This window comes from Tupaia chinensis, unplaced genomic scaffold (assembly GCF_000334495.1).
Source record: "Tupaia chinensis unplaced genomic scaffold, TupChi_1.0 Scaffold000369_1, whole genome shotgun sequence".
In the NCBI taxonomy this organism is placed as follows: Eukaryota; Metazoa; Chordata; class Mammalia; order Scandentia; family Tupaiidae; genus Tupaia; species Tupaia belangeri.
Genome location: NW_006159866.1, coordinates 283090 through 297204, shown reverse-complemented (window position 1 = coordinate 297204; position 14115 = coordinate 283090). Strand labels below are relative to the sequence as shown.

General features: G+C 44.8%; 1 protein-coding gene across 1 annotated transcript in view; it reads right to left on the bottom strand.

Moving 5' to 3' along the window:
* Positions 1 to 6497: 6497 nt before the first annotated feature.
* KIAA0040 (KIAA0040 ortholog) overlaps positions 6498 to 14115 on the bottom strand; it is a 42143-nt gene continuing 34525 nt past the window's right edge. Inside the window, exon 3 of the mRNA XM_014589682.2 lies at positions 6498 to 9854. Coding sequence (XP_014445168.1) covers positions 9430 to 9723 — 294 coding nt within the window. The 5' untranslated portion in view covers positions 9724 to 9854 and the 3' untranslated portion in view covers positions 6498 to 9429. The remainder of the gene's footprint in view (positions 9855 to 14115) is intronic.

Genomic DNA, 14115 nt, shown 5'->3' with positions numbered 1-14115 from the left:
AAGAGGCTGCATTTGCCTGAGTGGAGCCACGTGGCAGAGGAGAAAGCGTGGAGTGTGAGTGAGGCGGCAGTGGTTTCCTAGAGGGGCGAGGGGAGCGCAGCATTGATCCGCAAGCTGGAGAGATGGGCAGGGGTTCGTTCTTCTGTGGATCTCAGCCCATCAGGATCAGAGGGGGCTTACGATACAGATGCCCATTCCCCAGCACAGACCGCTTCTGTGGGTCTCAGGTGAGTCTTGTAAATCTCCCCAGGAGGTTCCAACATGTAGCCAGGGTTGAACGCTGCCACTTGGCTGAAAGCATTTGCATAGTGGGGAGCACATACAGGGGTTTAAACCTTGGGCTGACCCAGCCAGGCTTGAATTTTGACACACCAGTCTGGTGGCAGGATAGAGAATGGAGTAAAGGTGACAGGAGAAGGTTCTGAGAGAAGTTTTGGAGAGAAGACGGAGGTTTCCAGACAAGTTTAGGGCAACTGCAATAGTTCAAGCAAGAGCTAATGACTGTCTCAGCCTGTGGCAGAAATGGTGGAGCAGAGAGGAGGGTACAGGTTAATGAGACAGGAAGAACTGGTAGGATTCGAGGATGAGTGGTAAAGGCAGAAGGCTCCTTTCATGTTCAGGCTTAGTGTTGTAGTTCTCATCAGCAGTTTCCTCTGGTGACAGGGTCCCAGAGTTTTCAAATGAAACCAAGAGCCCCCCCCCCCTTTTTGTACAATTCTCAGGTATTTGAGGATTGTTAAAGCCAGAAAATATTGAAGGAGCCAGGGAAAAATAATGACTCAAGGAAGGAAAAGACCAGGCGAATGAATATATAAGAGAAGTGGACAGGGAGGCATGCCAATGAAAGGCAGTATGGCTGAAAGAAAGACAGGTATTGCAGTGAGAAGCTTCTGGCAAAATCTTGTTGGTCGCTGGAGAAAACTCTTTTCAGATCATTACCTCAAGCCCTAAACTTGGCGGTGCAGAGGGAGTTTATGTCTACAGGTTGAGGCCAACCGCCTGGGGCAAGGGGCCTGCTATACTCAGCCTAGCCAGGAGATGGCAGTGTTGTCCTTCCGGGAGCCTCTTCACGCCACTATCCTCACTTCCACAATGGCGGATATTTGGGGGAACCTCTCACTACTCTTCCTGCTTGAGTCAGCCAGAGGACTCTAGCACAGCATCCAGTTGTCAGTTGGTGGTTGCTCAGGCGGTGTTATTGGATTAATGCACAAATAGATAATTGGAACTACCTTAAATAGGTTAGTTACCCAATGAGACCTGAGTTCTCTCTCTAGATCTGGTGTGCTGGGCTGGATGGTGATACAAGGGTGGTGGAGGTGTTAGCATGATGGAAGGAGAAGGGGGCACCCCTGGAAGCGATTTCAGGATGTTCTTAAGGTATGAATTCTTTCCAAAGTCCTCCTATTAGTTGGTTAATTTGGGAGAAGTGCTTTGAGTTTCAATTTCAATGTTTATATGAAGAAGTTATGTTCCAGGTTAGTCCATAAAAGTCTGTTTATTCTACAAAATAGATGAATTACTGTGAACATGTAAGGGAAAAACTAGAAAACTGCAGTATTGCAGTATTATATTGGGCCATTAGAAAAGTCATGATGTATTTTTGGTTAGAAAAAAAAAAAAAAGAGTCATGACTTTTTGATGACCCAATAATTTAAATAAAATGCCATTAGAAAAGTCATGATGTATTTTTGGTTAGAAAAAAATTAGTCATGACTTTTTGATGACCCAATAATTTAAATAAAATAGAAAATAGAATAGAATGAATATGGCTCTTTATTTTGGTGGGTTAAAAAAAATGGGCTTTAATTAGAAAAGGGTGATGAGGTAGGTGAGGCTTGTTGTGGAACAGCTGAGGGAGTCATTTGGGCACATAGAAGGCGTATGGATCCTTGATTGTGTTCAATAATTTCCTGACCCAAAGGTGGTGCTCCTGCTCCTGCAAGTTCAACAGTCTTTGAGGAGCCCAGAGCAGCAGGCTGGATCAGAGTACCTGGCATGCAGGAGTAGCCTTGGGGTGGGAGTCTGGAGACTATGGGTTCCACCTCAGGTCTGGGTAAGTTGGCTTGTCTTCATTGGGCCTCATTTCTTCACAATATGGTGGGAATGACATGAGGTAATGAAAGCGCTCTTGCTGTATTGTGAATGCACACTGGGATGGTAAGATGTGGGGTTTGGATTCCTAGTGTTTGTAATTTCATAAAAATACCCTTGATAGGAGAATATCTCTAGCCATCTCTAAGGTCAGTTTGCTATGTGTAGCCAGCAATAAGATTATTACGGGTCACAGATGGAAGAAAGAGGAAGGGATGCATAAAAGAGAAGGTGGTTAGTAAAGGTCAAGGAGAACCTGTGTTTTTCCAAAAGGGTTTCCTTGGGGATGATACTGGTTGAGTTGCTGTGGTGGAAGAGCAGGTAAAGTATGGGATGTGCCCATGGCAGCATTTCCCAATTGGTGTTTCCCAGAATCCTTATTCTTCCACATGTGCTTAAAGAAAAAGTAGTTTGGGGCTGGACCCATAGCCTAGTGGTTAAGAGAAGATCACACATGACTGACCACAGCTCAAGTTGTGGCCCTGGTGGCTTAAAGAAAAGAAAAGAACACAAAACGCCCTGTGCATGTGTGCCCCGATTCCCAACAGTACGGAGAAATGGAGGACAAGGGATTGAGACATGACCACGTTCCATGGGAGGGTGCTTTCTGCCTCCCCGCCTGTCTCTCTCTGGTGAGCACACATGGCTCTGACAATTAAAACAAAAAAAGGCAGTTTTATTGTCAATGGGAAAATGTGGAGTTAAACCCATTTTTCCATCATAGTACCTGTTAGAAACTGTAGGGTGATATATACATTGCAGATCTCTAGGGGCGGGAGAAGTCAAAATAGTGTTCTGCAAATTATCTTGAGCACAAAATCCTTTTGTTTTGAGTGTCTTATCTAGACACTATTTCTCAAGGTGTGGCTCGGGGAACACCTGCATTTGCCCAGAGTGCTTCTCAGCAGAGCAGGCTGTTTGGCATCATCCAAGACTTAGTCATCGCGGAGGGCTCCAAGGGCCTGGGAATATGACTTTTTGCCTTTATTGGGGAGGAACGAGACAGAGAGAGGCAACGATAGGTATTCTTGACGGAGTCTTACTGGGTTATGATCTCCTGCCCCAGCCTCCCAAGGAGCTCAGATCACAGGCATGTGCAGCCTGCCTCGTGTGTTCAGGTTGGCCCAGGAACAGAATCTGGGCCTCCCAGATAGCTTTTAGCCTCTCAAGTGGTGGTGCTACCTGTGAGCACTGGGCAGGGCTTGGAAGTATGCACTTTTAAGAAACACTCAATGATTATTTTTTCCCAATTGACACATTTATTTAGCATATAGTATGTGCCAGGCCTAATGCTAGATGTCTGAGGATACAGTCGTGAGTGAGATAGATACAATCCTAGCTTTATCCATGCGGATTCTCATAGGAACGGGAATGGGAGTGGAATGCTGGGGATACAGCAAATACACAGTCGTGATATGGCCTGATCTTGCTGTGATGGGGAATATTCGTGTGGTTAGGGAAGCTTTCTTGTAGGCAATGATGCTAAACATGAACACCTCACAAAAATATGTTTGAAATTGTTGAAACAGAGAGTTATGGAAATTCCTCATGTGTCAAATAAGTGCAGCAGTCCTGATCCTGAGAGATTTGTGACTGTCACATAAAACCTAGTGACTCTTGCGTATTTGGTTTGAGAACAAGTGGATTGATGTTTTAAGGGAAACACGACTGAGAGATGGAAAGGAGGTTGGCTCAAACTTTCTCCTGATATGGCCACCAGATGGCGCTATGATGCTAGGGTGGTGTGATTGTGTGTGGAGCCAGCAGAGATGACTCTGATAATTCAGATACCTCACCTGTCACATACTGCAAATTGGGAAACCTTAATTCATGGAGTATTGATAATCCTGTAGATAGTGCAGTGTGTGCTGAAATTAGGGAACACATTACAACTAGAGAAAAAGAAAATGAGAATTACTTTCCATCCCTGTCTCATTTGACCTGTATGCATCGTTTGACTCTGTGGACTGTTACTTTCTTCTTGAAAGTTTGTTCCCTGTTGATGCCAAGGATACAATTCTCTCATGATTTTCCTTTTACCCTTAATAATAATGACTAAATTTATTGAGCACTTACTATCAGGCTCTGTGCTCAATGCCTTATTTCATTTAGTCTTCTCATCCCTATGAGACAGGTACTATCATTAACTCTGCCCTGGGGTGCATTACCAGTGAGAGTTGGGGTTAGTGTCAGGATGGGACCTTTGTCCTGGGTTCCTGCCCACTGCATATAGGGTCTCTAGAGAGCTCTGGTGGGTCCCCAGTGGTCTTCCTTAGGCGTCACCCACATTGCTCCTCCATGGTATACTTTCATGCTGTATTTTCTAGTGATTGATCACTTTCTTCATAAATGAATGAAAAACACGCTAGTGAATGGTGCTCTCCTTTCTCAGCTTCTTTCTGTGCAACTCTCTATACAGCTCCCAGATGATCTCCCCCACAGCCTGTTCTGAGGCGAGCCTTGAACTTCCCTGGAAGGAAGCAATGATCACACCATTTAGTCATTGGTCCCTGGTCTAACCAGACTGTGAGCCCCTCCAGGATAACTCTATCACTGGTACCCAGGATGTGTAGCACATAGTAAACAGTCAAAAATATAAACGGAGTAAATGGGCTTAACAGGGAGCTGGGTTGCTGGCTGAGGCACAGCAGTAAAATACAACGCTATGTGAGGCTAACCTCCATGGAAGGTTCTGAGTTTGTATCTGGAGACCTTCCTGAGTACACCGGGCCTCTGTGTGCCCATGATCCCATGCTGGCTGAGGCTAGGGGTGGATTATGGCATTAGGATGCTGTTGGGGGTGCTGTCTCTTTGCTCTGTTTCTGTCTACATAAATGCAACAAATAAAAAAGAGGACTGGATGGATGCATGCCTCAGTCCCATCATTTCTGAACGGAGTATTCTGTGTAGAATTGCCCACACAAGTGCCAACAGTGTCTCTTTGAAACTATGACAAAAACAAAAACTGGTCGAAGGGAGTCTGTTTCAGTCTTGCCATTCTGTGACTGAGTTTGGGAATAACGCTAAGAGCAAAGGGCAAGGGGCAGTGCAGAGTACTTTGGTGAGCTGAAAATGCCGATGGTGGGGTGGCGTTCTCCAAACCCGTGTGCACACCTCCAAGTCAGACATTTAGCTCTGGCAGCCCTTCATGTGGGCAATGGCCTTCCCTTCCCTCATGGCTTCTAGATGATGTTCCCTCCTCTACACTGGAGAGTTTGGGGGATGTCCTCGAGGCATCTGAGTGAAAAGTCTGTTCTCTGGTTGTCATTGTGTGTGGCAAGGGGAAAAGGAGCCCAAGAATCAACTTAGAATTACAGAAATAGTAGGCCTTCGTTTAGCAAGCTATTTGGCCACTTCTCCATGAGCTTATAGACCTATGCTGTTCAAGATGGCAGCTACTGGCCACATGTAGCTATTGAGCACTTGCGATACGGCTGGTGTAACTAAACCTGTGGACCATTAATTCTTCATTTTAATGCACTTATGCAGCTGCACACAGCCACTGGTACCATGTTGCACAGTGTAGTTAGAGAAAGTCTCTGTCATTCCTGGGTCTATCAGACAACCATGCTCCAGTTTCTGCCTGAATGGCAAGTTTAGTGTTGTTGGGAGAAGAATCAGGAGCACCGGCATCATTTCATCTCATAATCAATGCAAGGCACAGTTGACTGAAAATAAGGTCATCTTGGCACAAATGTGAGGTCTTTGAAAATTCATGGAAAATACCTATTAGGAAAAAGCTTGTGGGTTTCAAAACTTTCTTGCACCCAAATAAACACATTCTTTAACTTCGTCTTTCTATGAACTTTCTTGAAATCCCCCATTGTGTCATCAGAAAAGTCATGATGCATTTTTGTACAGAAAAACATGGAAAATATGTCCTGACTTCTTTACCAACCCAATATATGCATCTCTCTCTCTCTCTCCATTTCTAGTAGCTACTATAGAGATTTTTGATTCCTCTAACACTGGAGTTAGCCCAGAGGTTTGTTTTTTTCCTACTAGTTCTTTTTAGTTCCTTCTTTTTCTGCTAAGAAGACATTGTCTGATCTCATGGAAGGTTGGGTTCTCTAAGCACTGCCAAGGAACTTCAGTGGGTTTTTCTGCAGCAAGCAGTCCTCAGGGAGTCTGGTGTCTGAGGCACCTGCTTTGCAAGCAGGGTGAGGCAGCCACCTTCCTGGCCCTCTGACCTATGACTCCAACTGGGAAGGCAGTAACTGGGTGGGGTTGGGACTTTTCTGAATGTTTGAGCCGCCGGGGTCATACCTAATATGAAGATAGTTGGTATCTGACTCCAGCCAATAAAGAGGCCAGGCATAACCCTTTTCTGAATGTTTGAGCCGGGGTCATACCTAATATGAAGGTAGTTGCTATTTGACTCCAGCCAATAAAGAGGCCAGGCATAACTTTACATTTTCCAAGTATTTTATTTAAATAGGTTTTTCTTTTATGGGTTTTCGCATTTTACAGAAACAGAAATACTGACAAATACTATACAATGTTGACCATTTATATTCTTCTTAAAGAGGTAACTACTCTTTTTCCCTCCAAGACATAGAGAAAGCAAATCCACTGAGTGATGGGGAAGGACCTCCCACTGTTGGCTGAGTCTGGCTGAAGCTGTTCAGGAATCCAGGCCTAGGGGGTCCCCAAACCAAGCAGGTGCTGGCTTAGGAAGCCTCTTCCTTATCAACCCTCTTGTTGTCCCTGTTAACTTAACCTCCTCAAATGAGTCAAGCAGGCTTTGGCCCTGAAGTCCCATGGGTTGCCAGTAGCAGTTCTAGGACAGAGACTGGGAAGAAAGAGAAAAGTGGAAAGGAATAAAAAAAAATAAAACTGGCTCAGAGCAAGAATAGAGGAAATAAGAAAAGCATAAAACATGGGAGCAAAGAATAGGATTAAAGTGGGAAGAAAGGAGAGTGGACAACAATTGCTTTAGGCTTCATGCATCCATTTACTCAACAAAAATGTGAGGGCTATCACAGAACTGGCACTATTCTAGGCAGTCCAGTGAAGCTCATCAGGGGAGGCTGGGGCATAGAAGATCAGCCCTGTATTCAGGGTGTGGGTCTCTGGATCCCAGACTATGGAAGAAACTAAGTGAGTTTCTGAGTGTTTCATGCCTGGAGCTAAAACAGGTCCATTCCATTAGAAGACAGCAGGGACACTGTGCCTGGAGACGGGGGCCTGTCAGGGCAATGACAACTGACTGCTGTCTTAATTCATACTAGCAACCAGTTGCCATGGAAACCATGTTTCGTGTTGGTCCCTGGTCCGGGAGATCCACTCTCCTGGATCATATCTGACACCCTGTCTCAGCTGTCAGCCTTCATGTCTCCCCCAAGTCATCCACTTTAGGGGGATTGAGAGTTGGAGACAAGAAGGGTGACTTGTCTTTGTGGGCAGTGGCAGATGTGGGGAGGTGACTAGTCATCCTGTGATATGAAGGGGGCCATTATATACTTCATGACAAACTCTCCATGTGACAAGGGACAGAGGATCAGAGTGCTTCTTTCTTTCAGAGGAGTTTATGAGCAGGGCCTTGAGTGCCCCAAGCATTTATTGCCATGCAACAAAGAGGCCCTAAAATATATGCAGGCCTGAATTATGATTCACTGGGCCACCAGTTAGAAGATCCTGGTGAGAATCACTGTCAGATGCCCACCCTCCACAGGTCTGGAGCACACCTGAAAGGCAGGAAAGTACCAGGTTGCTCAAGTGAGCAACAGAGTTCATCTCTCCATTCATATAGCCTTACAGAATTTAGATAGTTGGTTTTATAAATATCTTAGTTTAACTACATTATTAATTAGACAGAGATTTTGTCACTGTTTAGAACAGCTTTTGTGAGAAAACATCTTGAGAGCTCCCCAGCAAATCTGCAAAGGAACTTTCAGAGAACAAGTTGCTTTCATATATGACCACACGAATCAAAATGGCAACCAATTGTCATGTGGATGGATTCCCTCTGCCTTCCTACCTCAGCCTGGTGGAGGACACCCTCTCTGGTACACACATCTCAGGTGGTACTTTCAGGCACTTATGTCCCATGACCCTTGGTTCTGCCTGAACTCTAGAATTTAACTCCTCAATCCATCCATTGCAGCAGTTAGTGGGCTCACTTACTAGAGAAGCTCACTTGGGAGGAACTGGCGAGGTATTTTGAGTGTACTCTTAACATTGTCATGCCTCCAACAGCAACCATAGTTATGAGTACCTACTGTGTGCAAGACACTTGCCTGAGCTTGAAGATAAAGATGAACAAACCTCTTTATAGATTCACCCTTTCATTTAAACTGTGTTACTTCTGCATCCCACTACCACACACCATGCTCCCATAGAACCTGTGAAACCACTTCTAGTCTGTGTTCTGTGCAGCAGCACAGGGGACCATCTTTGGTTCATCAGGAGATGGCTGGCATCTCCTTACTCTTCCCATCTTTAAACCTACATTGCACAGGCACACAACTGCAGCTCACTGAAGAGAATACATGGGCTTCCAGTGATCCCTACCAAGACCTGTTCATTTTTGCTTGGAGGGGGTTCCTTGCTGAGTGGTTCTTGGAGAAGCATATTAAAGAGAGGCCTTGGACCACATTAAACACCCATCAGTGGCTATGAGTATTTTCTCATGAGTTGCAACAAAAGAGCTTTCAATAAATTTTGATCTACCACATTTTTCAAGCACAAGTGAAGGGTCAGAAGTACAGGCACTTGCTGTGTCTCTATCGATGTGCACAGGGTGGGGACTATACTAGGTTGCTGGAACATCCAATCATGTTGAAATAGGAAAGCATACCTCTCTAACCTGAGTGGCATATGGAATGGACAGTGCATCAGGTCGTTGCCCTGGTTACAGAATGTATATATGTGCCTGCATCTGGCTAGGCCTTGCCATGAGATATTTTTGCAAGGGTGGATCATGCATTTCCTTGCACAAAGTACACAACAGATGAACAGAATATACTTGCCCATGTACCTATTGCCTGTATTTGCATGTGTATGTGTGGTATGAGTGTTCACACACTGGGGAGCCATATTAATAAATGTTCTTTGTGCGTTTTGGTATGGGGTATGCCAGAGGCAAGTAGAAGACATGCCTGGGTATGCAGTAAAGAGCATTGTTATTGGACACGTAGCTGCCAAGACAGTGCCCAAGAATCACCCACATGGTCCCTAGGAAGTGCCCTCCATTGGGACATTGAGTCTGAGGTCTGTTCCTTGGGTGAGCAATTGCTCTGTGGACATGAGAGTCATCTCAGGGATTCCTGTTTCTAGTCTGTGTGTGGCTGGAAGGGGCTTAGCCCTAGAGGGATACCCCTGCTTCCTGCCTAACTAGATAGGCAGTGATGGCCTCTTTTCCATCTGGAGAAGCTTGGGCTGAGCAGAGATCCAGAGGTCTTCTTCATCCTTTTTCTTCTTTTTCTTTCTCTTGTTTTGCTCTGGCTTTTGGGTGCTCTTGCCTGACCGACTCCAGCAACAATGGCAACAGATGAAGAGGAGTGTGAGAACCACCAGCAATGGAAGCCCCAGGAGGACAGCCAAGCAGATGGTGTTGAAGATGCCCTCTTGGTGTTTGGTCAAGATGGTGTCCCAGATAGAGTTGAAGAAGGAGGTGATTCTCTCCATGGTGCTTGGCTAAACTGGGGCTGAGGACCCTCTGAGCTCACTGGCAAGTCCTGGGCTCCAGAGGACACAGCCTTGCCCACTTGAAATGGATTTCTTTTCCAGCTTTGGGTTTGGACACCCCACAATCACACCTGAAGAGATTAAAACAGACAATTCAAGGGAAATGCAGTGGAAATGATCTACACTTCTAATAGCATCATAGATTTTAAGCACAGGAAAGGGGAAGGAATTGAACATTTCCAGAGAATACACTGAAATTGTATTGAGACCTGATAAAGAAGACAAATGCATGCATTTCGTTAATAGGCATTTACTATTAATAGTTCTTGCTGTGTACACACACTGCATTGGGCTTAGGATATAAATGAACAGTATGCCAGGTCTGGTGCATAGTAGGAGATTAGAAGTTGTTGGATACATGAATCCACGTGTGCGGTCAGCGTTCTGATTGGGGTCTGGATGCCTGGACCTCTACGACAGCAATTCTCAATCTTTTCTCATGGTAGCCTACCTGACAGGTAGCGTGCATACACTTCCCACAGGATAGTTCTGTTGTGACCTTGCTTGAATATGACTTGCCATTTTCAATGCTTATTAAAGCTTAATACAAGATGAAAGTGCAAGATGAGAGGTCTCTGTCTTGCTGACTATGGTAGGGGCCTTGGGCTCCTCCAGGCTAAGATGTCTTCTGTTGTTGTCCTGCCATACTCCTGCTTTTCTTTCTATTCCTCATGCTCACTTCCCTGCTCCCTGCCTTCTCTCCACCTTACTGCCCATTTCTGTGCCTCCTCCTGAGGCTGAGAGGACTAGAAATGACCATTTGCTTTCTATCTGGTTCTCTGCTTTTCACTGTCTTCTCCTACATTATTACCCTTGTATTTGCTTTCCATCCCTCAAACAAATTATCCCAATTGTTCTTCCCTGCCCATTCTCTTTCTTTTCAGTGGGAAAGAGCATTGGAGGCTGCTGAGCAATGGTGCTTGAGATCTGGGGTTGGGTCCCTGGATGACTTTCTGCTTTTATCCTAAGTTCAGAGTACAGTGGGGAGGGCATTCTCCTGTTGCTTCAGAGAAGCTGCTCTGAAGTTGGAAACTGTTCTTCTTTGTTATGTATGGCCACAGGACAAAATGCCCACAACTGGGACACTGAGTCCGAATGTGGAAGATGCCCTCTTCAACAGAATGACTCCTCTTGCTTTGTCATCCCTCCACCTCTGCACATATATCTTAGGGCTCAGTTCTCAAACACAAGGTTTTTTTTGTTGTTGTTTTTAGAGGTTTTTAGGTTTTTGCTTTAGGAAGCATGCGCTCAGAGACACTGACAGGGACAGTGAGAAAGCACTCCTTCCTCCCAAGGGGGATGGTCATGCTGCAATCTCTTCTCTTCCATTCTCCTCCCAGGATCTTGGGCATGCACATACATGTGCCTGGCATGATTTTCAAGCCACTGGGTAGGGCTCAAACTGTGATCAACATGTGGAAGTCCAGCTACGTAACCAGTACGCCATCTGCTAGTCCCAGTATAAGGTCTTAGAAGCTGGACTGTCTGTGGTCTGGAATTCACAGGTTCTTGTGTACAAATGAGACTGGGAAGACAAACATGATTCAAGAAAATTCTGGAGATCTCTTGGTGCAAGACATTACCTTGGACCCAAATATCAAGGAGGCATTTATTTTTTCAGACTAGAGACCTTAGAACTCACTCTGACCAACTCTCATGTAAAGATAAAGTGCAGATGGTAAGGTACTGCTCCGGATACTGGAGCCACATGGGAAACCCTGGGTTTGGAGCCCAGGTTGACCTGAATGTGCCAGGTGTGCATGTCCATGATCCTGGTTGACTGGGAGGCTAGGGGAATGATTCTGGAATGACGAGACCTTCTCAAGGGTACTGCACCCCTGTCTAAATAAATAAAAATAAACCTAAAAAGAGATATGAGAATCTGAGGTCCAGAGTGATGAGGTGACATTTCTGAGGCTACATAGAGCATTAGTGAACACCCAGATCTCTGGATAATGAGTCCAGTGCTTTCCCTGAGCCACTAAGCAAGTAGAGAAACCAAAGATGTTACAACATTATTTTGTATTTGTATTCATTTGATACTTTTCTAATCACCTTCATGTGCATTTTGTCTTTTAAGTGAGGGGCAGGAGGTGCCACGTTTGTGGGTGGAAGTACTGGGGGACCTGGGTCCAGAATTCAAAGTTAACTCAGCTTCATTCTACTGTTCTGTGCTGTGCCTAAGCATGTGACTCTTGTGGGTGGTGTGGTACATGTGGTACCAAGGGCTTGTCTTTGGAGCTCTAATTTCCTGGATAACACACTCTGTACATGTCCCATGTACCCAGTACCCACAGACTCATCCAAACTCCACCTGGCCACAGTCCTGGCCTGTTTTCTTGCAGCCCCACCCCCTCATGACGTCACTTACATAATTTTTGCAACTGTATGAGGGTATTTCAAAAAGATCATAGAGGGGCCAGCAAGTAGCATAGTGGTTAAGTCACTGGACTCCTATGTGATGGGCCATGGTTCTAGTGACAGAACTAGTGGCTTCAAACTCATGCTGGGGTATGTGCATGCATGCCCAACATCCTGAGAGGAGAATGGAGTAGAAGGAATTATGGCATGGCCATCTCCCCTGGGGAGTGATTACTCGCTTTCTGTTTTTCTGTCTCTGTCTCTTTGGTGAGTGCATATGCCCTATAGCAAAAATCTCTCTCAAAGAAAAGAACAGATCATGAGAAAAATGGAATTAAAGTAGGAGTTTATTTTGGTACAAAAATATTTGAAATTAATGTATAGTTTTTTTCATAGTATGCATAACTTTTTGAAAACCCCACATATAAATTGGCACCTATTTCTGTGCCAATGGATCGTGAAGTAATGCTATCAGATGACAATAATGATATTATAATAGTTAACTTTAGAGATAGATCTACTTATTGGGCCAGCCAGGGGGTATGGCCAAGTGGGTGGTTTGAGTCCTGGACCTGGTGGCTTGGAAAATATGGTGTCTGTGTGTGTATGTGTGTGCGCGCCCAAAATCCTGAGAAGGGATAGAGAAAAAGGGACTGTGTTGTGGTCATCGCCCCTAGGGTTGATTTCTCACTTTCCCTCTTTTTTTTCTCCAGCAGGTGCATGTGCCCTATAGCAAACACAAAACAAAAACAAAAAATAGAAAAAAGAGAGAAAGGTTTTTTTCTTTCTTTCTTCTAAGAGATACATATAGAGAGGTATTCCTAGTGGGGTCTTCACCCTGTGATCCACTCCCAGTTTCCCAGTCTCAGCTGGCCTGGATTATGGACACATGCATGCATCTGGTGAGATTAGGGTGGTCCCAAATTTGAGTTCAGAACTTCCCTATATGTGCCCAGTTGTGTTACTGCTGCGTCACTACCTGGCCTCAATTTTAGTTAACGTTTATCAACTACTTATTACATGTCAGGGACTGTTCTAGGCACTTATAAACTCATTTAATCTTCAGGACAGCTACATGAAGTGGGTATAGTTAGACCCTCTCTTACAGCTGAAGTTATGGGGGCACAGGTCACTCAGTGAGTGAGTGGCAGAGCTGGTCTGGCTGCTTCGAGAGTTTGGCTCTAGATGCCCAAGAGGTGAGCTATTCACATGTGTTGCTCTGTGGCCTGTTCTATGTGTGGAATTAACCTGTTTTTATGGAAAGCAGCCCAGGATTTATAGACTCTTACAATACTTGGCTATTCCCCCAGATTGACTTCAACATTTATCCCAGTCTATGGTAGAAAAGACTGCAAGGAGATCTATTTCCAAAGTTAGATATTTCCCAAATGCATGAAGATACATAAATAAAAATCAAGTCCTGCCCAAGTGTAGATCTTTAGGAAGCACGTGGCTGCCTGAACATAAATCCAACGTGCAAAAAGAAAAAGAGAGAGAGAGAAGAGAGAAGAAATCTGAGAAATCACTAGCATGCTCTGCCCAAACCTTTCTGATGATTTGGGAAAATCCCCATGACATGGGTTTTCTTCATGCCATCAAGCTACCAGGCCATTTGTAGAGAAAAATACTTTTGATTAACTTCTAGTCCCCTTAGGTTTATGCCTTCTCATCTCTTATCTCTCTTCTGGATTTTTCTTCTCTTTTTGCCATGACTTTTGCTTTTACCTCAACTTTGGGTGGCCCAGTATTTTCTGGCCTATCTAGAGAGATTTTTCTGCTCTTTTATGGGAAGACTTGGGTGCTTTTGTCTAATTTAATCTTACACACAACTTTTCTGGGACCAAATGCTCTTTGCATGGTATTTCTGTGATTCCTGTTAGACAACAACAATATAATTGGTGACAAACTATTCTGTGCCAGAGTTCATGCTGGTCCCTTTGGGGAATACAAGGAGCTTGGGGATCCCCTCTT